This window comes from Neodiprion pinetum, chromosome 4 (assembly GCF_021155775.2).
Source record: "Neodiprion pinetum isolate iyNeoPine1 chromosome 4, iyNeoPine1.2, whole genome shotgun sequence".
Classification (NCBI taxonomy): domain Eukaryota; kingdom Metazoa; phylum Arthropoda; class Insecta; order Hymenoptera; family Diprionidae; genus Neodiprion; species Neodiprion pinetum.
In genome coordinates, this window is record NC_060235.2 from 430,003 (window position 1) to 456,177 (window position 26,175).

Here is a 26,175-nt window from a genome sequence, read left to right on the forward strand (position 1 = left end):
ACGAAAAATTTTTTGGTCAAAAAAAAAGGAAGGTTAACCCCTTTGTATTTTTGGCGAAAATTTTTGCGATTTTCAAAAGTGCTGGAATAAATTAATTGTGGCACTATTCCGACGTAATTTTGCGAGAGAAATCGATTGGGCGCAGTCCCAATGCGCTGCGATCAAAGCATCGAAAGTTACAGCCGAAAAACGAAAACCTGAATTTTCGACATTTTTCAGCAGGTGCTCTTTTCCTCGTATCTTCTCTCTCGTTGATCCCACGCTCCTTTTGCTGCGTCTTCTGAGTTCCTTGGGGTCCGATTGGTCGAGAAAGAGTCATACGAATCAATTCTGAGACGAAAAATTTTTTGGTCAAAAAAAAAGGAAGGTTAACCCCTTTGTATTTTTGGCGAAAATTTTCGCGATTTTCAAAAGTGCTAGAATAAATTAATTGTGGCACTATTCCGACGTAATTTTGCGAGAGAAATCGATCGGGCGCAGTCCCGATACGCTGCGAGCAACGTATGAAGAGTTGGAGCCGAAAAACGAAAACCTGAGTTTTCGACATTTTTCAGCTGGTGCTTTTTCCATCGTAACTTCTTTGCTGTTGATCCCAGGCTAATTTCGCTGCGTTTTCTGAGTTTCTGGGGGTCCGATTGGTCGGGAAAGAGTCATACGAATTAATTCTGAGATGAAAAATTTTTTGGTCAAAAAAAAAGGAAGGTTAACCCCTTTGTATTTTTGGCGAAAATTTTCGCGATTTTCAAAAGTGCTGGAATAAACTAATTGTGGCACTATTCCGACGTAATTTTGCGAGAGAAATCGATTGGGCGCAGTCCCAATGCGCTGCGATCAAAGCATCGAAAGTTACAGCCGAAAAACGAAAACCTGAATTTTCGACATTTTTCAGCAGGTGCTTTTTTCCTCGTATCTTCTCTCCCGTTGATCCCACGCTCCTTTTGCTGCGTTTTCTGAGTTCCTGGGGGTCCGATTGGTCGGGAAAGAGTCATACGAATCAATTCTGAGACGAAAAATTTTTTGGTCAAAAAAAAAGGAAGGTTAACCCCTTTGTATTTTTGGCGAAAATTTTCGCGATTTTCAAAAGTGCTGGAATAAATTAATTGTGGCACTATTCCGACGTAATTTTGCGAGAGAAATCGATTGGGCGCAGTCCCAATGCGCTGCGATCAAAGCATCGAAAGTTACAGCCGAAAAACGAAAACCTGAATTTTCGACATTTTTCAGCAGGTGCTTTTTTCCTTGTATCTTCTCTCCCGTTGATCCCACCCTCCTTTTGCTGCGTTTTCTGAGTTCCTTGGGGTCCGATTGGTCGAGAAAGAGTCATACGAATCAATTCTGAGACAAAAAAGTTTTTGTTAAAAAAAAAAGGAAGGTTAACCCCTTTGTATTTTTGGCGAAAATTTTCGCGATTTTCAAAATTGCCGGAACAAATTATTTGTGGCACCATTCCGACGTAATTTTGCGAGAGAAATCGATTGGGCGCAGTCCCGATACGCTGCGAGCAACGTATGAAGAGTTGGAGCCGAAAAACGAGAACCCGAGTTTTCGACATTTTTTAGCAGGTCCTTTTTCCCTCGTATCTTCTCTCCCGTTGATCCCACCCTCCTTTCGCTGCGTTTTCTGAGTTCCTTGGGGTCCAATTGGTCGGGAAAGAGTCATACGAATCAATTCTGAGACGAAAAATTTTTTGGTCAAAAAAAAAGGAAGGCTAACCCCTTTGTATTTTTGGCGAAAATTTTCGCGATTTTCAAAAGTGCTGGAATAAATTAATTGTGGCACTATTCCGACGTAATTTTGCAAGAGAAATCGATTGGGCGCAGTCCCGATACGCTGCGAGCAACGTATGAAGAGTTGGAGCCGAAAAACAAGAACCTGAGTTTTCGACATTTTTCAGCAGGTGCTTTTTTCCTCGTAACTTCTTTGCTGTTGATCCCAGGCTGATTTCGCTGCGTTTTCTGAGTTCCTGGGGGTCCGATTGGTCGGGAAAGAGTCATACGAATCGATTTTGAGACGAAAAATTTTTTGGTCAAAAAAAAAGGAAGGTTAACCCCTTTGTATTTTTGGCGAAAATTTTCGCGATTTTCAAAAGTGCTGGAATAAATTAATTGTGGCACTATTCCGACGTAATCTTGCGAGAGAAATCGGTAGGGCGCAGTCCCAACACCCTGCGATTAACGCATCGAAAGTTACAGCCAAAAAACGAAAACCTGAATTGTCGACATTTTTCAGCAGGTGCTTTTTTCCTCGTATCTTCTCTCTCGTTGATCCCACGCTCCTTTTGCTGCGTCTTCTGAGTTCCTTGGGGTCCGATTGGTCGAGAAAGAGTCATACGAATCAATTCTGAGACGAAAAAGTTTTTGGTCAAAAAAAAAGGAAGGTTAACCCCTTTGTATTTTTGGCGACAATTTTCGCGATTTTCAGAAGCGCTGAAATAAATTAATTGTGGCACTATTCCGACACAATTTTGCGAGAGAAATCGATCGGGCGCAGTCCCGATACGCTGCGAGCAACGTATGAAGAGTTGGAGCCGAAAAACGAGAACCTGAGTTTTCGACATTTTTCAGCTGGTGCCTTTTCGATCGTAACTCCAACGCATCCGAACCCAGGCTACTTTTGCTGCGTTTTCTGAGTTCCTGGGGCTTCGATTAGTCTAGAAAGCGTCATACAAATCGAATCCAAGACTCAAAATTTCCGGTCCAAAGTTTGGTAAAAAGCAAGCCAGTCGCCCTTCGCAATATTCCCGAAAATATTTGCGATTCTGAAAGTGCTCGAATAAATTGTGTGTTGCACCATGCTGATGTTATTTTGCGAGAGGATCCGATCCGGCGTAGTCTCAATGCGTCACGAGCAGCGGATCGCGAGATACAACTAAGAAACGAAATATTTTCTGTTCAAATTTATCGACATTTCTGTACGGCACTATGTCACAAAAAAAAAGAAAACCACGCACATTGATCGGAACAACGGAACAAAAGTTCTGACCAAAATACGTGGAATTTGGTGAGGGGACTGCAATAAGGGTATGTAGAAAAATCACAATCACCGAACTACCAAGTTTTATTTTTCATCAATCTGCCATACTTCTAATACAACTGTTTATGTGTCAGTGTGCAGTAATCAAATAAGTTGAAGAATAAAATTAAAGCGACCGCCCAAAAGATGTCAAAAAATATTATAAAATATAACACCAAACATCTCAGTATAATATGAAGAGATGGGTGTTTCTTATGCATTTTCTGAACCATAATTTGAAGAATTCCTATCCAGGTAGTGATTCTTGTAGTTTCCAAACGTAGCTCAAGTTTTTGTCCTCGCACAGCCGCAACGCACTCTTGTAGTAATACGATTTCCCATCCATGGATATCATAATGTCACAATTTCGTGTAAGCTGGATCAAAATGAATAAAATATCAATATAACACAATTAAAATAATACGTAAAACTTATTAACCTTCAGGAAATTATAGGCCCTTTCATAGTTGACATGGAATCACGTATCGAGATTGTAATAGTCTGTTTTCCTTCTGTAGGATAGCATGGCCTTAACTTTTGGTGACCATCAAACAAGATACAAAACGTTGAATACTGCTCCTCTGATTTACTGTGAATATTGTGCAAAAATCTTTCAGAGTGAGCTCGTGGCAAATTAAAATCCTCTCTACCCAAGAATGAGGGACGCAAAGGCTTTATCCATGTGCTTGCAAATACGCATGAACCCGTGCATTTGTAATGTATTCGTAATTATGTATCTACATAATGAAATTGAGCTAGTTTTCACAATTTTTTTCAATTTATTGTAGCTGCTATACTCTTAATTTTACACCGCAAGTGTATCACTTTTATTACCATTCATCTACTGCTGGAGCATTTTATGCTAAATTGTTGTAATCTAATGTGTATGTATACAATTGATTGTTAAACTGTAACACCAAAACAATAATTATATAACTTATTATATTTACCGCATAAAAAGTATTACTAAAAAATAATTCGATTAACATTGTTAACTTCCAGGTACAGGTACATAGATTAAAACTGGTAACAGAAATCAATCGTGTCTCCATCATGAGTAAGTGAAATGTTGGACTTGAAGCTACTTTTGGTTTACTTTTTGTATAAACGAGGTTAATATGTTTCGAAAGTGCAAAGGTATAACGTTAATAAAAATATCACGTAACTGTGATAGAGGAAATGAACGACCTCCTTCCGTCCCCACTTCTATAAAGAACTCCATACCTGAAAGAATTACAAGCCGCTGGTCCTGGTCCAGGGTGTTCATCATTGCCTTTAGGTTGAGCCAGTTTACTTCACCGATAACCACAAGGTACAGAAGTGTTGCTTGTTTTATGAAAAAACTCCAACGACCAAAGGATCCGACTGGAAGGACCAAAAAATGTTAAAGAATGAAAGAGACAAAATACTGGATATCTGAGACGGCAGATTATCTTCGCATAAAATTATAAACACTAAAGTATTTATTTTTATGGATAAATGTTAACTTGCGTTTATTATCTACGTTTGATTGAGCAGAATAGTTATATTAATTATTAGGAGTAGGTGATATTTCCGAGATTCGTATACATCGAAATAAGTTAGTCAAAGGTATGGTAGCGTATCAGAATCAACTCGCAACTTCCTCTTAAAACGTAACACTGGGTAGGAGGCAGAGGGTGCCGCTTGACGATGAATTTATCTCATCCATTATGATCACCGCGTCGAGTTATTTATTTCTGACTTTCAAATCACATACAATTCCAATTGGATTGAGCCATATTTTGTCACGTGGGATGAGATCTGTGACTGTGTTTCGTAAATTGTCTACGTCTAAGGGAGCACCTAATTAAATTTGGAAGATACAGAACTAGACTTGGCACAAGGCACGCCAAGAAAACTTTTTCCCTTTGCTGAAGTTCGTTAGGTTTCGGAACGCGACGGAATGGATTTATCCAGAACCGGCTTCGACGTGATGCTGCAAGTCAAAGTAATTGCGACGAATCTAAACTTCTTGCGAGCAGCGAATCAATAGCCACAGCCAAAAAATGAAGGAGTTTCTTCGTGTGCTTGAACAAAGAGGGCTTTTAACCTTTGTGGAATGTTTCAGCTCATCTTTGTCAGATTTCAACGACGAGAACGAGAGGAAGAGGGCGCCGATCGAAACTACACCCTTTACGTTGGAACTTGTGTTCAAAGAAATGATTGCATTTTCAAAGATTGTTTCATTCTTTAATAATATTTTATACGTCGCACTTATGTAAATATGAGGTCCATTTTGGGACCAATATGTTTGATCGTGCATTGAAACTGCGATATTCGCTGGAACCATTTCTTATGTCTATGGGCGCCGGAAGATCAGTGATTTGAAAGTTTTCAGCCGAAAAGTGGGAAAATAGCAGCAAAAGTATAATTATTATTCAGAAGTATCTAGATCCGTACCTTCGAACTGTGTCGCTCCCTGTTGAAAAGCACGAGTCGAACGACTCGTCCGACGTTGAATCGCTGAACACAGAGCGGTTGGTTGATTTCCTTTTTTTTTTTTGTTTTATTTTAAATTCAGCATTGATCGACAACATGAGCAGTACATGACACCATCATAAGTCGTTAGTAAATTTTTAACTTTGGCCCAGTCGATCTCGCGCAGCACTGATTTCTTGGCGGCACTACAATTTTCGGTAGCGTTCGGTTCGCGGCGCACTTTTCATCCCGGCAAAGTTCTTTCGGGGAAGGTAGCTCCTCTCTGGGTGCTAGACACTGTCCGTCGCAGCTGCATTGGTACCGAGCGATACGTATTATGTGGAGATCACAAACGTTCGTGTACGTATAACCGAGATTCAGGAGCTCGTCACCGTCGTTCATGTTCGTGAACATGAAATTCGCATTCCGTTCCCTCAGAACTCTGTCTGGAAGAATTGCGGAAACCCTGGAAAGCTCATCGCGGAGGCTTTCGTACCTCCTGACAGCATTCTGAAACATTCGTGCCCGTCGTCGAAGAATCATCGTTTTTTATTTGAAAAATTAATTGACGCGTTTATGTTTACCCGGGTTTCCTGGCTCTCTGGATCCGCCCGAAGCATTCCACGTACTTTGATATCCAAGGCCGATTCTTCCAGGGTCAGCTCCTTGTAGCGTTTGAATACCGCCGGTCCAAGACTGCCGTATCCGTAGGCGCCAGCCGCTTTGGTGTTTCCGTCGATTCCGTCGGTACTTCCGCCCAGGAACCAGACGACGTAGTCGTTCAGGATCGGATTTTCCTTGACTTTGAGGTACCAGTCAAGGGAAAAGTACAACGCCAGATCCTGGTTGGGCCCAGTCCTGCTCTCCTCACTCAAATCAGCGTTCGGAGCCCCGCCACTTAGGAGGCACAGCCCAAGTCCCCACCTCTCCTTGCTAGGAAATATTTCCCTGATCTTTTCCTCGCTCAGCGGCAGGACCCGGTCGAACTTCATAGCGTCGTACATCTCAAGTTTACTGATTTTCCCCTCGGCAGCGAGGATCATCAAGGCCGTGACCTGGGCGTAGGCCCGGCTCACTTCGCGGACGGGCCCAACGACCGTGGAACTGAGACTGACGGGGACCAAGCCGAGCCTGAACGCGGCGTCCGTCATTCCCCGAATCGCGTCCCCGGTGTCAGCCAGAACGTGATAATCGACGAATTTGAACTTGTAATTCTCGTCGACGAGGGGGTCCTTAACCGGGGGCCTTTCGTGCAAGACCTCCCTGACGGCGGGCGGCAGGCTTTCCTCCAGCTTGTACTTCCTGACTACCGCCAGGGCCGCGTCTTTGCCGGGATCGTTAACGGTCGGCGATCCCGCAACGAGGTGAGGCAGATTCCCCGGAACGTCCGACATCACCAGGGTGACGACTTTAGCTGGATAGGCCAGCCGGGCGAGTTCGCCACCGAAAACGGCGGACAGCTTGCGCCGAACAGCGTCAATCTCCACGGGAGTCGCCTTGGCGGTTTTCAGGATCGAAAGGACCTCCTCGACTTCCTCGAGTCTAATCGCCCCCTTGGGACAGTTGAGGAGGGCTTCGGTTCCACCTGAGAGAACGACGACGAGTATGTCGGCCTTTCTTAGCTTTTTGCAGTAGTCGGCGATCCCGCGCGTCGCCTCGACCGACTTCTCGTTCGGCATACCCATCGAGCCACCTTCGAGGAAGGTGATCCTGCTGTTCAGAGCTGGGAACCAGAGCGGATTGTCCCACATACCGGATACCGACCCCCTCGGGACTACCAGGAAACCTTTCCTGAGGTGTTTGCCGATCAGCTTTTCCAACGACGCGCCCAGCATCAACGTCTCCCGGCCCCAGCCCACCATGTGCACGTTGCTCTTCAGCTTGTACTTCGAGCCGTTTATCGTCATCGTCGAGCCCTCCAGTTTCACCTTATCGCCGACCACCTTTAGCGCGTTTACTTTATCCAGGCCCGCAACGAGGATGGACTTCATGTCCTCGCGGATCTAAAATTAATTTTTATCTTACTCCGACGTTAGGATTTGAAACGAAATACGACGACGGAATCACTTTTAGTCAGGTATCACCTGCCTGTATCATTCTCTTTTCCTGAATAGTTTTGCTCCGATTCTTAACCTCATTTTCGTACAATTTTATTTCCGCATCCCTCGACGCGTTCTTTTTCTCAGTTCGTTCCGCTTTACGTTTAGTTAATATTTCGTTAATTTCTTCCACCTTCGTTGTTCGCTTCTTCAAGCTCTCTTGCCTCTTGTGATTTCTTGCCAACGCTTCCGCTGGATCCAATTGGGCTCTCTTTTTTTTTGGTTTCTTACGTTTCGACTGTAACTTTTTGGGTAACATGTTGGCACAGGTTACGTTTTACTCATTCGAAGATCCGGTTATGAGAAATTTGAAAAATGCACGTACATTTTTATACTTGTGTTTATTTCAAGATGTTCAAAATTACTAGGTTACAATTTGACAGTTATCGGAATGGGGATGAGTTTGTAAAGTATCGTCAGTATTGTTTTCTCGATGCTCAATCTTTTCCACTCGGGTTTCATTACTGTTAAACCTGTTTAATTTCAAACCCGCAGATGCTGCGCCTACCGAATTGCCTACAGTTAGGCAAGAGACGGAATATTGCATGCCGTAGTGTTGTGAAACGGGTTGCCTACAAGCAGGCACCCAAAGTCCGAGCAAATTAAAGGACACCGCCAACGATAAGCGAGCCCACGCGTTGTACCTGTGAGGAACGCCAATTGCTGAAAACTACACACAGGCGATCGGTTGTGTCAAATTTATAATCCGGCAGTAATTTCGATATGTTGTCGGGTAAAGTATTCGTAAAATAAATAGCCTTTGAATTCTAAACCTGCAGGCCTAAACGTTTATAGGAAACAAGTTGGCTCATTTTTACAACAGATTTGTAGCATTTATTGTCTTATATTTTTCTTAGCACATGAAATGCTGTGGATCATATCTTTTTCCACGTCAGTACGCGATAAGAATCTGAAGGCACAAATTTGAAGGTGAAAAGTGAATCATCATATTTCTCGTCAGCGATTTTACTGTCATCAATTATTAAGTGTGTTTTTAAATTTACTTTGCCTACCTTTGGCAAAAAAATCTTCCGCGAAATACGACAAGTTCCGTGTTATCATTCAAATAGATTACAGAAGTTGTGCAATTAAGGTAATTCTGGAAAAGATCATGACACGAAGGGCAATTTGAATATACAATGAATCATGACTTTATTTGTTATGTGTATATATATATATATATATATATATATATATATACATACATACATACATACATACACACACACACATATATGTGTATATACGTATATACGTATGTATATAATAATATCTACAATAAAAATACCACATCGTTTGGAAAAACAATTTTCGTTACAATTATACAGTAATCTTATGTAATAATATTATATCCAAGTTTCGTAGCAAGTAAGATGTAGCGTGAACGTTCACCTTGCGGCGAGAGTGAGAAAATACATTTTTTTTGTTTTGTTTTGTTTTCTTTTTTTTTTTTTTTACCTTTTTTTTGCAAATTTCGCATTGTTTTTTTCACTCAAAATTTTCTAGTGGTTTACGTGAATTACTTGAAATGACACTTTCTCATATTCATCATGCCCTCCCTCCCCCCCCACCCCCCCATGGTAGCACCATGATAATCAAGAGTGCCACTCCAAACAAGCATCGGTTAGCCCGCTCTTCATACAATATTCGATACTTTGATAAAAAAATTGAACGAATCCAATTTCATATCAGCAAACTCTTGAAATTCCATTTTATCTAAAATACTAGGCTTACATTAGTCAATAGGTCTGTAATAATATCATCTCAATATACATATAATATATTAATCATTAGTTATACCATAATATATAGAAAATCCGTGTAACAATTATTTAAATGACTCACAATCATTCTCCACTGCAACATAGGTCCTCGCAGTATTCCCTACGTATTATAGTTACAGGATGTCATTCTCCTCGCACGTCATATTATATAGGAGGCAAATTTTTTATAAACTAACATTGTTCGTTCCACACTACTTACGAGATGAGTTCGACACAAGGCTCGTGAATAATCCATCCACGAACTCTGGGGTGCGTGCGTGTGTTTGTGTGTGCGTGTGTGTGTGCGTGCGTGTGTGTTTTATAATAATGCTTCATATTTCTATAATGTTAGTAATGAAAGAATAACGTTATATAGTCCGTATACAAAACATAATTATGGCAATCATATTACAGGGTAACGGAGTCATTGTATACGCAATGACCTTATTATCTTTCTTTTGTTTTTGTCGTTTTTTTTTTTTTCTCTTTACGCCCTGCAATCGTACAGGTATAACAAGGTATTACTCGTATCGACAATCAAAGTCTTTCATCTCCGTTGTCGGAAGCAAACTCGATCGCTTCGTTTCTATCCGGATTTCATTTATCGGATGTTGTTACCTAATTGCAACGATAGCGCATATATTATGCGTGTATCTTTCACATCTAGCCTAGCTCAAAGATATACTCTTCACAGTCAATGAAGTGCTACACGGTAAAGGCATACAGATTATACATTTAATAATACGGTAAGTAGTAGTCCATTACACTTAACGATAGAAAATCCGAACGAATATTGCGTGAGGGTTATTTTCTATAAAGTATAAGGAGTATTTTTAAGTACTTAGTACAGAGAGTGGGGTGGAAGGAAAACGGGAAGGACCGACATTCGTACGAACTGATGCTTAACAGGATCAGGAATTCACATTGGCAATAATTTCGCAATCCGTATACCAAGTACTCAAAACAGCTCCGGACTTGCGTTTTCAAGTTCCGCGTGTTTTAACTCTACTCTATAGCTTCTACAATATCTAGGGCCCTTCTTCACTTGCGAAAAAGTTCTTTTTTTGTTTTTATTTCTTTCGTTTTACGTTAATTCTATACTTTTATTATCCATATTGAGCGGAAAGAGTATTGCTGTAGTTTCCTGTCAGAAGCATCATGTGTTTGATATGTCAGACGTTTATTGATTCGTTACTTTATCTTTTTTGTTTTTCATTCTTTACTCGAAAAAACCATCATCTCCATTAAAGATTCCACGTGATTCCGCGTGTATTATAACACTATCGAATACTTTACAGGCATCGAGAGAGTAGATTGTAAAAGTGACAGTATACTCAGAGAATGGTTTTCAACAACTTCGCACTGCAGAGCTGGACAGAAATAAGATTGTTTTTATTTTTTATGCAATTACTGTTAATACTATTATTAATGTTATTATTGTTGTTGTTGTTATTGTTGTTATTATTATTATTATTATTATTATTATTATAATTTAAAAGTAATTCAAACTTTGAATTTCATTGCATTCGCCCCTTTCACTCAACATTGAACAATTAACATCGATTTCCTACCGTGTATCGCATGAAGAATTTCAATTCGTAAACCTTAAGGAACGTTACCGACAAATGTTGAAAACTTTAATATTATACTTTTGAGTTATTTTTCCTCACTCGGGCAAGAAAAGTATTCCAACGCAACGTATCTCCTACACCGAATATTCACATTTAATAGAAAGTACGGAGTTACATACGTATGAGAAACCGTACGGGTATGTATTATCAGAAAATAATGTCCAGCCCTTGGTTACAATATGTATGTATGTACGTATATTATGTGAGTGTATAATATTACTCTGAGAATTTATTGTTTATTAAAATGGGATTCTCTTAATTTATCTCCCGTGCATTCGCGTACGTGCTCTTTTACATACCACTGATGCATGTCAATATACACCGGTATATTACTTAATACTGTTTAATTCCTTACATTATACACACGAGACTCGCGTTTTTTTTCTTTTGTCACTACGCTATAGGTATTATTATAAATACTGTTGTTGTTGTTGTTGTTGTTGGTAATATCATCATCATCATCATCATCCTTATTATTATTACTATTACAATTACCATTATTGTTATTGTTATTATTATTATTATTATTATTATTATTATTATTATCGTTATTATTATTGTTAATGTTGTTGTTGTTGTTTATGATGTTATTAATACTATTAATATTAATTTTCATTAATTTCTTTTGTCAAATCTTCATCTCTATACCACCATTTTGATTCAAGCTTCGGCCAGTGTATTTATTTTCGTATGTATAGTACAATGAATAGAGTGTGTTTTCTTCTGCTATAACATAGATTATTGACTTCTAACATTATCATAGGTACCTATAATTTGTTAACCACGAAGCGAACCCGAAATCGTTACTACAGCAAAGGGTATGATGTATGTAGTTATATGACACACAATTTAGTAAGTTAATCGTGTTATTTATACATGTATTATTGCATGCTACACGTTCGCCGCGGTTCGGCAGCGAGTCGTCAATTTATACCGTCGTACATCGTTCAAGTAACATTATGTAATCGCGATAACATAGAGCAGCCTTTCCCAACCTGGGGGTAGATACGGGGACTCGTCTCAGTGTCGAAGCCCCGACCCAAATACATTCATTATCTTACGGATGCGGGGATGGATGAAATATCAAACAATCGGCCAAAGTCCTGCGTTTCTGTTGTGTAAAATCTTTCAAGTACGCGGATCTTTACGCGCAGACTCTCGCCCATCCGGGTTGCAACGCCGTTGTATAATAATATATTATTTATGTATACATATATATATATATATATATATGTGTGTGTATAGGTATACATAATGTAGGATCGCAAACGGTTTGATTGAAGGATTTGATTAGTCTCAATTTATTGGCACTATACTTATTGTTGAACGGTCTTGTGCATTATAATCATTTGAATAGAGATTTATAATACGATCTCTGCTAACGAGAGTTACGTGTAATATAGGTATAATATTTATCAAGAATACCCGAATATAGGTACAACACACTCCAGGTAGGTATATAATATAATTATTATCGACGATGAAACGTCGAAATTTTTTAGTCTTCGTTTATACGCTCGTATAAGGAAATGATCAATTGCTTTTCCAACCTGAACATGATCAATGATTAATAAGTTTTAAGTAACGAGTATTTTCAAGTCTATAATACGACGTTACACGTTCACCGAGGATTCGTGAAGATCATTTTCCGTTTATCTCATTCGGTTTCTAGCTTCATTCAATTTCTTTTCGCTCACAGTGATTGTGCTCAATTCTTTAAACTGTAATTATTAAGTTTCATGTATTTTATATATATGTATATATATGTATATATGTATGTATATATACAAAATACATATGTATATAATACAACAATGAATGTAATAATACGTATTCCTAAAATCATACTTAGGATACGGTGAAACTAGATTTGTTGTACGCGGATTGATTATTCTGCAATTTTTTTCTCATATTAATCAACTTTGCGCGCCAATACGAGTTGTCAGAATTTCTTATTCGCGTATTTTCACCTTTGCAATATACGACATATCAGCGCGGCCGTTATAAGAATTTTTCTCTCTCGTTTATATTTCCGGTTGATTACGGTTTATAAATATACGGAGTAAAATATAGCTATAGAAATTCACGTCAAGTAGGAAGGATATTACTTTTTTTTACAGTGTATATTACAGTAAATGGTAGGCATACATACGTATATGCATACATACATGCATGTGCCAGATATACCCCCCACCCACACACGCGCACACACACACACATATATATATATATATAATTATACATCAGCATTCGAGTAGAGAAAGATATAAACAAAGATTTAGTAGTCACATAGTATTTGCATATATATTTATAGTTATCCATTTCATACAAATACACAAATTTGATTATGTCCGCTTATAATGATTGTTTATATTTTGCACTACGCACAATTAACAATAACATGTTCAATTATACATACATATATATATATATATATATATACATATGTATATGATATTGTATTATATTATATTATATTAGAATGACAAGAAAATATCTTATACGAGGAACTACAATATTATTTAATACGCGGATATACCGGGTGTAATTATTCCGTAGGTATAAGTAGCTTACGACTTAATACTTTCGCAGTATGCATTCATACAACTGACACACTGATAGATAGATATTATATTCATCTAATTCCTAACTACAGGATTGTCAATGTAGGGGCCTTTTTCATCCATATTCTTATGCGCAACTGCACGTAATTCATTACACGCAGTTTTTCTCAGGTATAACAGTTTCTTCTTATTATTTTTCTTTGTCTTTATTTCCTCGATTTTATCTACATACATATATGTAATTATGTTACAGGTTTGATGCTTTCAAAATCTTTATTGGCACGAATCAGGCGATCCAATTTTTAGGGATAAAAATAAATAAAAAAAAAAGAAAGAAAACCGACGTGCAAAGATTTTTCAAATCATAAAAATTACGGTACAGAACTAATATTTTCGGTTCTCCAGTTAAATTTCAATTGTCACGTAAGTACCTACGTACCTAGATTCGCGAGAATTGAAGGATATTGCGGTGCTTAAGATTTTAAGTACATTGCCAGTAATGATAGCAATGGGTAGCAGTAGGGACACTGGTGAAAATTATACCAAGGATAACAACAACAACAACAACAACAACAGCAACAACAACAGCAACAACAACAACAACGTCAATAAAACCGAGAATAATAATAATAATAAAATTAACGATAATGATTATGAATTCATTCTGTAATTTAATGCAAGTTTAAAATAAAGTAACGGTAACAAAAATACACGCACGGGTGTATTCCAGGGTCTGTCATCTCGGAAAAGCTCTCAGCATTCTTACTGACTATAGAATCGTAATTATGTACATCAATTCCTTGTAAAGATAGCTAAGGTATATATATATATATATGGTAATAGTATAATTTTCATTCATTTATTTTCTTCAATTTTTATATTATCAATTTTTTATTATTATTTTTATTTTTTTATTTACTTATTCTTTTTCAAACATAGAATAAAGATTAGAAAAGACATTAAATATATTTTATCACAACGCGGAAACAATTCCTGCATTGAATGAAAAAGACCCCTTTGTTCAGGGGTACCTATGCTAAATGTTTTTCCTCGTGTTTTCCTTAGAGAAATGAAGGGAAGTGATAGGAAGAAAGTGAAGGGAAGGGAAGTAGGAAAGAAAATAATGAAAATAGCAAGCATTCATTCTTCTAGACGGAACTAAACTAGCACGCTAGCACTCACTTGTCACTCTACCGAGTTGGTACGCGATATATTTATGTAATATATTACAGTAATTCAAGTGTCGATGATTCAGAACTTATCCAACATCTTACGTGTTCTATAGCTTACATATAAGTAGGTGTACCTTTATCAACCGTGAATATGTAATGTGGTAAATTTATCCGATCGCAACGCATAGTTGGGCAGATAATAGAAATACCCACGATCAATTTTACAAGGGCGGGGATGGATGTAGGTGCAACGATTTTTCTACCCCCGGTGCCAGGTGTTCACTCGTTATGCGGTCACGTGGATTTTGACGTGTCGCGTCCGAAAACGCGTTGGAAGCAAAATCTTACGTATTTAGACGTGTGTTTGCGACAAACGATTTGAACGAAATTTAGGATTCACCGGATTCAATTTTGGGTAGGGGTGAAAAAAGACAACAGAATTCCCGGTTGATAAAAGGAACAGAGTACGGGATTTTCATGGACGCGAAAATCTAATTCGTAAAATTGAAAAATGTGGAAAGTTCACGCACAGAAAATCGAAAATACAGAAAGACAAAATATAGAAAGGTCAGAACATGGAACAGCAGAATCGAGAATCTTTATACGATTCTGTATTATCGAGAGATATTCTCACGATTCTACAGTTTGCCGTTCCATGTTCTGACCTTTCTAACGTTTTACTTCTTCATACTTCGACTTTCAGCATTTTCAAATACTACAGACTGAATTATCGCTTCTTTAAAAATTTGACATTGTGACCCTCCGATGTTCCAATCTTTCTCTATTTTTACCCTCACCTTGAATTTCTTTTTACATGGGTATATATGGGTTCAGGCATTAACAAAGAATATTACGTGATCTCCCCACTCAGAACACACATGTATACGTCTTGCACTGATTTCGGCAAGTACTTACATATATTAAAGTGATTTTTATATTTTATTTTTAATTTATCAACTTTTTAATCGTTCAGTATTATTATTAATGTAATTATTGTTGTTGTTGTTGTTGTTGTTGTTGTTGTTGTTGTTGTTGTTGTTGTTGTTGTTGTTGTTGTTGTTGTTGTTGTTGTTGTTGTTGTTGTTGTTGTTGTTGTTGTTGTTGTTGTTGTTGTTGTTGTTGTTGTTGTTGTTGTTGTTTTCGTCGCCGTCGTCGTCTTCGTCGTCATTACTATTAGTATCATGTCTTTTTTTCAACATCGTAGACAGAGGTCGACGACTAGTTTTACCAGAACACAAGGCACTTGGCTTACACATCATACATTTGTTTCATACGCTTTTTTTAAATTTAAAATCTTCTTTTTTTTTTCATTTTAAATCATTTCACCGTTATTTTTAGTATTTTAGTTGAGTTTATTTATTTATTTATTTTTTTCTAGCGTAACTCGCGTGTTGAGACAGCTATCGTTAAGGCACACTGCTATCGCGGTACCGTTCCTTATGAATTATTTGTGAAATTAAATTATGCGTTGCATGCAGCTGATGTAAGATAAAAGCAATCTTTTTTGCAGCTATACACGTGAACAGGAAAACGAAGAAAACCGAACGATTCTGTTGTAATTAATTTTCAGACTATCTTTAATCTTACTACGCGAACACGGTTGTTTCAATTTACCACTTTATTTTTATAATAGTCTTGCTTTCTTCAATTTTTTTTCGCATCGATTGCAATATGCCTTGAACGTAGACGACGTAACACGCACATCAATCATTCACAATATCCATAGAAGAAAATAGTCATATATTATCATGTACATATATATAATATTTCACGTTTTCAATATCAGTTATGTGCGTCTGTTCCTGTCTGCGTGTGTGTGTGTGTGTATGCATATGTATGTAAACTATTTATATTTACACGCATACATACACCGATTATATATGCACATACAGGTGTATATTTTTCATAAATGACGATTAGATTATTTATATATCGGAGTGTTACAACTGGATTCTTTTTTTTTTCTTTTTTTTTTTCTTTTTTCGTCTTCTTCTTCTTACCCCTATTACGTTTATCGTAGTAGTTCAATGGCATTTATTCCTTATTTCCGAGGTGCAGAGAGTTCTCGTATTTTGTATTCTCTCGACTCACGTACCATTCGCACAAACTAAATTATCGCACACCCCTGACTATTTTCATCCGCGTAGCACCCAAGTGACGTGTAAAAATCTCACCCGATCTATGTATTTATCAGAAATAATATTCCCGTTGTTTCATAATGCAGAATAATCACGCAACTTGTCAGTGAGTTTAGAAACAATTAAATCTTCCTTGTCCGCGAGCTCTATAACGGATATACAGAGGGCGAAACGGCCGTTTGCATTAATGCAGAAACACGTTGGGAAAAATTTAATAAAATACGAAAACCCCTTATGCCCCGAATAAAAACATTGCTTAACAACAGACAACATCGACGTTATAATTTAGCACGTGTGAGTGAAGTGATCGATTCATTCGCTTTACGTTGCGTTACGTGTATATTATACAATATATAGAATAGCGAGTGTGTGTTATGTATACAATATACATGTAACATGCGATATATGTATAGTATACGTACCAATTCAATGTATGTATAATGTGTGTGTGTGTATATATATATGTATATACATATTGTTTTTAAATATAATACTGATGTACAGATTCTCGTTGCCCTAGCTAAGCCGAATGACTTTAGACCGATCTGTATAGTTTATTATATATTTAGTTAATAATTAATTTATTAATTCTATTTAGATTCTCAATGTAATTGGTTTATTAATTTTTGTTTTAGGCCTCGCTAGACTTTTTATTTTTTTACTTCCTCTTATTCCTCGTAATTATAAATATTTTTTTCTAGTTTCTTCCTTCCAAGATAACTCGGACGCAGGGAAGTTGCAACAAATATACCTTAGGCCACCGAGTAGTAGAGTTATCAAAATTTTACTTCCACGCGACGTGTATAATTTGATTAAATCTTAACCCAAGCCCGCATAAATTATGATCTCCGTGCAACTCCCGTCACCACATCCCGTTTCAAATTGACTGAATGGTTTACTCGTTTATCATGCTTTACACTTGTTTGTCACGCTAATCTCATTCATTCGGCCATGAATGCAATGATCTTTGGAAACGTCAAAATTTTCGCACGTATTATAAATAACGTTGTCAGCTGCATCGCGTCGCATAAATCACGTTGTATATGTTTATAAAAAGAAAAAACGCGTTTATAATCAATCAAACAGGATGCAGAAGATGACACAGAAAGCACGAACAATGCTGACGTTATTATCCGCATAGCAAAGTTCGGAGAGGCGAATCGAATGCGGAAGTTGGTGATTGAAGTTGTTTCGAATTGATTTATTTTTTTTTTCTTTCTTTTTTTTTAGAAAAATTACCTAGCAATGAATACAAATATGAATAAGAAACTGTGTAAGAAAATTCAGCCGACAATCGAGTAAAACGCAGGTGGAATAATGATCGTGGTAAGAATGTTGTTTTTTTTTTTTTTTTTTAATTTTACTCTTATCACCGCGTTCGAACTACGATGCATGGAAGCAAGTTAACCGCAGATGCAAATTGTGATGCAGTTCTTGAGACAAACAACTGTAACGCATAAGGAAAAAGTATCGAGATAATAAGATTGTACATTACTAGCCAGCTGTAGGCAACATCGACTGTGGGGAATATCAAAGCAATAATATATTAAACATGGCACCGAGTTTTGAGCGATTTACGTAACGTTAGATTTATCATTTTTATTGTATTTTATTAGTATTGTTTGCCAATGGCGATCAGTGGCCGATATCTTGAGCAAGACAATTCAATGAATAAAATTAGACAACACAGTGTCGGATCAACGATTATGCGCGTGTTTAGTTTTACCTTATTTTTTTCTTTCCCTTCCTCGTAGTTTTTATAATATAAATATAAGTAGTATATGCGAAGAGAGAGAGATTGAGAGAGAGAGAGAGAGAGAGAGAGAGAGAGAGAGAGAGAGAGAGAGAGAGAGAGAGAGAGAGATAATATCGTGGTAATATCGTATTAATAATAGAAACTAGTTGAGCAGAAAAGTTACAACTCATAACGGAGCAATCACGAATATTGCTGACGGTTGTGTTAATATCGATCCTACTTATTACGAAACCGAGAATAAATTCAATTCTTTCACCTGCAACCGCTGCAGCGACGTTCAAAGTTGTCCTATAACCGTAAATACGGTATCTCGGGTATTGAGTTATAGCCCCTTGAAAATGCCAATATCTGCGCATACCAATATGCCAATGCAGGTGGAAGACGTCGATTTTTCAACAAATGCGGTAGTAAAGTCGCGAGCGTCGCGAATTCCCCGCGAATGTATAACGGCGGGGTTAAAATATAAATTATAAAAACATGATTGCCATAGATTTTTGAGCGACCTTATACTATACAAGTCAGAGTGATAAAAACGAAATCTTGAAATTTGTGCGTACGGTTGGTACGATCGTCGTCGTCCAGGGAATCTGATCATCGCTTGTCTAATTATTTACGAATTTCAACGCGAGTCGATGATGTTGTTATTCGTACGTGTGAATTGTGACGAAAGAGTAAAGAAAAGGAAATTTTGCCCAAATTTTCCATCGGGGAGTAAAAATTTATACACGCGGCGATACAACAGCTGGCTAGGTTTTCCTACGGTATTAGAAAATTCTATTAAGAATAGGGGTTTAATGTAGTAAAAGTTAATAGAGAATAGATTAACATCGAATAGAGGATTATAAAGATCCATGTTAGTGTGTAGATAGACATTAAAGTAGATAATAGATAATATAGGACAATATAGTTTACAATATCAATAAGTTATAATAAATCTCCAATCTTTAAGAGTAGAGCATTATTTTTTTTTTTTTTTGTTTTTTCTTCTTTTTGCATAAACGATGACGAGTTATTTTTTTATTTTTTTTTTTTTTTTCCTTAGTAGACTTTTTTTTCTCTTTAATACAGTATTTTGAGCACATTCCTCAGGTGTATAACCACGCTACACTTTCTTCATCGAGTTGTACCAATATATATAATACATATATGTATATATATTTCTTGCATCGTTGCAAAAAAATACGCGTACATATGAACAGTTACAGTGGTAATTTAGAATATTTTATCGAAAATTGTTTACAGTTTATGAACAAAAGCGAACGAAGTATCTCTCTCTGTACGTGTGAGCGTGTGCGTGTGTGTGTGTGTTTCGTTTAAAATCCTAATTTGTTCTTAGAGGCATAGGATCGAGGTTTCAATTGAACGATTAAAACGCTACGTAGTTATTAGATAATTTCGAGTACCCGGTATCTATCGGAGGAAAGCAGACTTTTTAACAACAATTTAGAAACATCATTTAGGATCGCATTAGTTTTACTTTTATTCGGAAGAATTTGCGAATGTGTTTTGCGCTATGCCTCACAGATATGTATCGCGATAATTTACTAGACAAATTCTATGCCTGATATATCTTGTGTCGCTGATGTAATTTAATTTTTGAATTATAAGAGACGAGCCGATCAATTAACCATACGATAAATTTGTAGTCACGGTTATTGGATGTAGAGAAAATACATGATGCGGTGTTTCTCGTATTCACTTCTTTCTTTTTTGATTTTTTCCTCACCGATACATCTTACAGACATTGTTCAATATTTGGCACTGGTTTGCCTTTTCTTGTATTACCACCGTATTTAACGACCGTGTTTGTTCGTCGTTCCAATATTATAAAGCTTAAATTAACTTACGGCAAACGGTTTCCGTAAAATTATGCAACGATAATCAAGATCGGCTCGATTTCAAGCCACTGTCTAACGGTAAGTCAATGAAACAATATACCCGTATATTTTTAGTTACAGGAAAGGTGCATGAGCGTAAAATATTACGACGAATCGCGAAACAGACGAAGAATAATTTACCGTAACGGAGAATGGGGTAATTGTCAAAATCGAGATTGCAGCGCATGTAAACGGGGCTCTGAATCCATTAACTTTGTAACTACACTGCGAACATACCGCCTGTGTGAATCTGCGAAAGTTTCGATAATATCGGTACAACCCACTAGTTGATGGCACGGGTCCGCCTATATACAAATATATGTATTACCATATATACCACATACCATTTAAATACATCACATATTTATCAGTTTATAATAAGTACAGGATAATATACATAAATATGTATATGTATCAGCCCTATATATTGTGCATATAGGTATACATACATATGATTTTTTTTTTTTCATTTTTTTTTTTCATTTTTCTTTTCTCTTGTGACGTGGATGGACTCAATTGTACAATTCATGCAATACATCTTCGTCACACTGTTTCGTAAGTATGGCTTTCTCGTTAACTACAATTACTCGCTCTTATCTCTTCTGAGTCAACAGCCTCCAGCAATTATATCTCCTATTACTTCTCAGCGTGAGCTTTGCACAATTTTCTAAGTCCAGAGTAAAGGGGTTAAAATAATTTCGTTCAGTTAAAATTTATACCACGCGTAAAGTTTCTTTTCTTTTTATCTGATGTTGTAAAATTCATGGAAAGTACGTCGGCATAGGTAATCGATCCATAACGCTATGGCATGAGTTTATTCTGGAAATAGATAAGTGTTAAACGTATGCCGTGATATTTACGGCTAGTTATTTAAATCTTACCGAACCCTCGAGTCTGATTATAACAGTTACTTTTACGTACAATAGTAATTACAATAGTAAGGTAGAAACTTAGTTTCTGTAACAAGTGTATTGTCTTAAATGATATGTTTGCTAATTTTTTTCTTCTTCATTTTTATTATTCAACCTATTTTCAAACCCATATACTCAGAGTCGATAACAATTTTTTATTTTCTTAAATAAACTAGTTTTAAAGTGTAAGGTTCTACAATCTATCATTTCGTAGCACATTTACAGATCTAAATTTTTACATTATTTACTTGCTGCTGGAAGCTGTTACAAAGATCACATTCCTAATTTTCATTTGAACCGAGAAACGAAAGTAGCAAATAAAAAACGTCCATTTGATATTGTAAAGAAGTATTGAGACTGGGGAGAGTCGAAGTTAAACTTAAAAGCGTAGGGATAAAATAGAGTGTAAAAATAATAGCGTGAAATAAATAAAACAGTAGAACGAAATATTGTATAACACATCAACGTTAACCAAGTAATTAATTTGGAAGAAACTGCGGTATGTATTATGTTTTCTAAACTAACGTGAAAGATCTCGATTTAAATAAACATCTTATTCTATTTATAAGCCGCATTTTACGCAAACTTTTATTGACGCATGTTTATCCGAGCTTTCCGTCTATTACGTATCAATATGTCTGAAACTGATTCGAAAAATGAACGATTCACAGTGACTGGACCATTTCTCTTTAAACTGTTATAGATTTTCGAATTTCAGGAGAACGGTATTTGCTAATGAATCCTCTTACTCTACGTGCCTGACTAGTTCGATAAATTTAGTCAGAAGTAAATACATTATTGTGAAATTATATGAATAAATGTACTATGCGATCGACATGGTTTTATAAAAGTAGTCGTAGCAGTGCGATTATAATCTTTATACTATTCCACGTGTTAATATATTCCAATAACAATTTCTAATAATGAGGATGCGACCAATTAAATTTCCACATATCTGGCCCGATTATTCCAATTAAAATTCTAATAAGTTTTTTTTTTTTCTCGACTCCGCGAAATGTAAAAGAATATTCACGGTGTGAAGCTTATTCCAAGTTATACAAGTATGAGATTATCCGCACTGCCACGTGAAATATATGCATCTGCATCAGGAACCATTGGACGATTCGTAATGCATTATACATAAATAGTGGAAATTTCGATCATCGCGTTATTACCTATTAAAAAGTAGATGTAAATAGCCTAAATTAATATTTAGGATCACTCTTTGATTCACAGATTATTTTTAAGCATACTCACAACTCACTCACAGCTAAATTGAGAAGATTTCTTTTTAAACGTACAACGTTATTAATTTAAGTCATAAAAGTAGATAAGTATATGTATATAACGAAAGTAGTAGAATAGAAGAAGAAGAAGAGAAGAAGATGAAGGAGAAAAGGAAAAAGAAGAAGAAGAAGAAGAAGAAGAAGAAAAAGAAGAAAAAGAAGAAGAAGAAGAAGAAGAAGAAGAAGAAGAAGAAGAAGAAAAAGAAGAAGAAGAAGAAGAAGCAGAAGAAGATGCGGAAGGAGAAGAGCGTTAACAATGAATGAATAACAATGTCCGTAAGATAAAAATATATAACGGCACCTACGACGGGTCAACTTCTTAATCAACAATCAAGTTCTTGAAGTACAATTTTTTCAACTAATCTCTCTCATTTGTCTATTAATATGTACATTATCATTTTACGTAACATCACTTACATTTGAGCTAATTTCTTTTGTATAAGGTTTCAAATGCAAATGTCATTTAGCTAGACAGTGGTTTCTTCCCTTTCTCTCTCTCTCTTTCTCTCTCTCTGTCTCTCTCTCTCTCTCTCTTTGCTAACGTGACTATGCAGTTATTGAATATCTATCATCACACGATGTACCTGACAATAAAAATATGACGCGTTTCGTTAGATTTCAAATTGTTTCAGGAATACGTGAGCAATGAGTGCAGATTTTGTATGCATATAAACAATGTAGAAAATCTCTCAAGATGAGAATATTACAGGCAGGAAAGTAATTGTCGTTAAGTACTCCGAGAAAACGATGATGAAAATTTGGAATTTAAATTACCAATCTTTTTCTCTCATTGTTCACGAAAGAGTCTCACCACGTAGGCCTCAGTAATGTAGAAAACGAAGTCAACTGTGCGATAATTACAGCAGATCCCTCCTAGAAACGATCCTAAATTATTTTACTTAAATTCAAGTAATGTCATCCACATTGTACATACATACAGAGACATTTATGAATATGTACAGGTGTGTATACATCTTATGTACACATATAGTAATATCATCATCGTCGCAGTCACTCGCCCTAGTCATCATTTAGTCAAGTAACAATATTTCTCAAGAATTTTCCAAATCGTGTGCATAATAACAACAACAACAACAACAATAATCGTTATTATCTATCCATTTATATAATAATAATCACAATAATAATAATAATCATTACAACAATTATTATTATTATGTATAGTGTATTTTATGCCAGCAAATTATTATTATTGTTGTTGTTGTTGTTGTTGTTGTTGTTGTTGCTGTTGTTGTTGCTGTTGTTGTTGTTGCTGTTGTTGTTGTTATTATTATACACCCAATGTCGTCGGCATTGCCGAAACCCGGAGAGTGAAACTTGAACAATGTTCTCAGAGAACTAATATCATCCTACAAGCTATAGAAATTGTATATATATATTAAAATTACATCAATTGTTGATTAAATTTTACTTTTTCTTTTTCTTCTATATTATAATCTATTTAATCATAATTTTAGTGTGTTATAATAAGAGATAAAGTTAACAGAATCGGGCGTTTCAACAAATCGATACTTGGTAAATTACCGGATTAATATTATATTATGTAGTTCACCGTTACCGTGAATAAAGTATGAACAGTTTCAACTAATAGTATTACTACGACGCACGTATAACAAATTTTTCCAACCGAATGGCGGCTCCCTTATTTATGTAATACGAAAATGATTGTGATATGCTTGCCGTATTGCTTGAACGATCGCGTCATACGGCAACCTATGCAAATCAATATCTAACATGTAACTGCCGACGTTGAATCCGATAAGCAGGAGAAGAGAAGTAAAATATTACAAACCATGACTCGATCACGGATACCATAAATGTTACTGAATTCTGTAAAACTTTTTTTTATTTTTTATTCCTTCCACAACAACTATGTACGGCTGCTAGGCGATTGATAGTGTACAACAATTAACACGGTCGATTTTACATTATATTACGTAGAAGATGATTGAGCACACGAGTCAGTTATCTCACAAGGAAAAACAAACGCAAAAGATCTTTACAGTAAAAAATAAGTGTCTCTATCGTGGCACAGCTTTCATAGTACGTTCAGTGTGCACGTTCACTCGGTAGTATTTCATGATCATTGAAGTTTTCTCACCGCGTATAACACGCTTATTTAAATCATCAATAGATGTTTTTTACAACATTTTGACATCCTTCGTTCAAAAATTTGTTATTATTTCCTTTCAACAACAACCTGTATTTACTTATCTCCATTTCTCTACCGCCGGATTTATTCCCGAAGCATGTTTACACTTCCTAGATGTTGTTTCTCCGTTGAATGCCCCGATATTATTTTTCTTGTAGTAATATTATGTACAGGTATTATTCGATTACACTTAACAAGTCCGTAAATTGGCTAATTCATGACTTATAAATCATCGTTTCCATGCAAACATGTCGTATGGCCAATAGATGTATACTTAAACGGTATCTGTGCAATATAAATAATCTTAAATTTTGGTAGAATGGGGGGACGACGGGCAAGTAGAAGAACTAAACTATTGTTTAGGCCTAGAGTGTTCGTATGTGTTGCGAGTTTAAATTTTTTTTTCATTCCTATCCTTTGACAAAAACTGTGTTTCAATAATTTTTTATATCAATAAATAATTAAAGAAAGAAAGAAAAGAGAGTTAAGAAAAGTAAGAATCGCACCCTGCACTAATCAAATTTTATTCCAATGTATTGGAATACAGTTTTGAAATCGTACCGTTAGATTTCTGCTTACTGTAAGCTGTGACATTCATCTCTGCAAACTTTACAGCCTTCGTTGGGTAACTTAACTTTATGTTGTCAACTTGTTCGTTTTCTTGTTCACATCTTTCCTCGTTTTACTATTCTTAAGGTGGCCTAAGTCTCGTAGGATTGTGCCATAAATGGGTTGCACTATTCAGCGCATTGGAGTCACTATTTGTCGTCGCTGTCAGCGTAGTCGTGTACTGATAATCCTGCGATTGTTTTGATTGTTGTTGTTGCTGATTATTTTGTTGTTGAACCGCTGCAGCGCTACGTTTAGATTCTTGAGCCATTGAATCTGGGGAGGGTATTGGACGATGAGATTTCATATGTGCACTTCTGCTTTTCACTTTGTTGAAAACTCTGAAAAAAAACAAAAAAACAAGGAACGTGATAGAAATATCATCGACACATTTGCGTAATCTCTGGCACTGGATTACATCACAAACCGCTTGCTCAATGATAAAAATCAAATGACTCCGTTAAACAAGCAGATATATAAAGTATTTGGCATACTCGTATAATTTTAATACATGCGGATCAATGTATAATAATATTATACAATCGACAAATAATTTCTTGCTGAGCGTTACATGTGAACGCTGTTCTATGTTTCATGTTTCATTTGATGTAATGTAAAATTAAGAACAGGTAGGTACATATAATATAAATTTTAATGAACATTCAGCTGGATTGTGCAAGAACCTCATGAAACGAAAATTTATATTATATTATGTGAAGGAGACGTGTGAGTATGTATATATATA

The 26,175-nt window shown here is 36.4% G+C and overlaps 2 protein-coding genes across 11 annotated transcripts in view; both read right to left on the reverse strand.

Annotated features, from left to right (window-relative positions):
- Window positions 1–5,598: 5,598 nt before the first annotated feature.
- On the reverse strand, window positions 5,599–7,809 carry LOC124217234 (glycerate kinase). The gene is made up of 3 exons (XM_046622632.1): window positions 7,540–7,809; window positions 6,081–7,454; window positions 5,599–5,961 (listed from the first exon to the last, which is right to left on the reverse strand). The coding sequence occupies exons 1-3, from the start codon at window positions 7,807–7,809 to the stop codon at window positions 5,599–5,601; spliced, it is 2,007 nt and encodes a 668-aa protein (XP_046478588.1).
- An 11,774-nt stretch (window positions 7,810–19,583) lies between these two features.
- Window positions 19,584–26,175, reverse strand: part of LOC124216189 (zinc finger protein 541) — a 183,196-nt gene continuing 176,604 nt past the window's right edge. For 9 of the 10 annotated variants that reach the window (XM_046620415.2, XM_046620410.2, XM_046620411.2 and 6 more), the window contains one exon: window positions 19,584–25,771. In XM_046620415.2, coding sequence (XP_046476371.1) covers window positions 25,513–25,771 — 259 coding nt within the window. In that variant the 3' untranslated portion in view covers window positions 19,584–25,512. The remainder of the gene's footprint in view (window positions 25,772–26,175) is intronic. The other variant, XM_046620416.2, reaches the window with a different exon arrangement.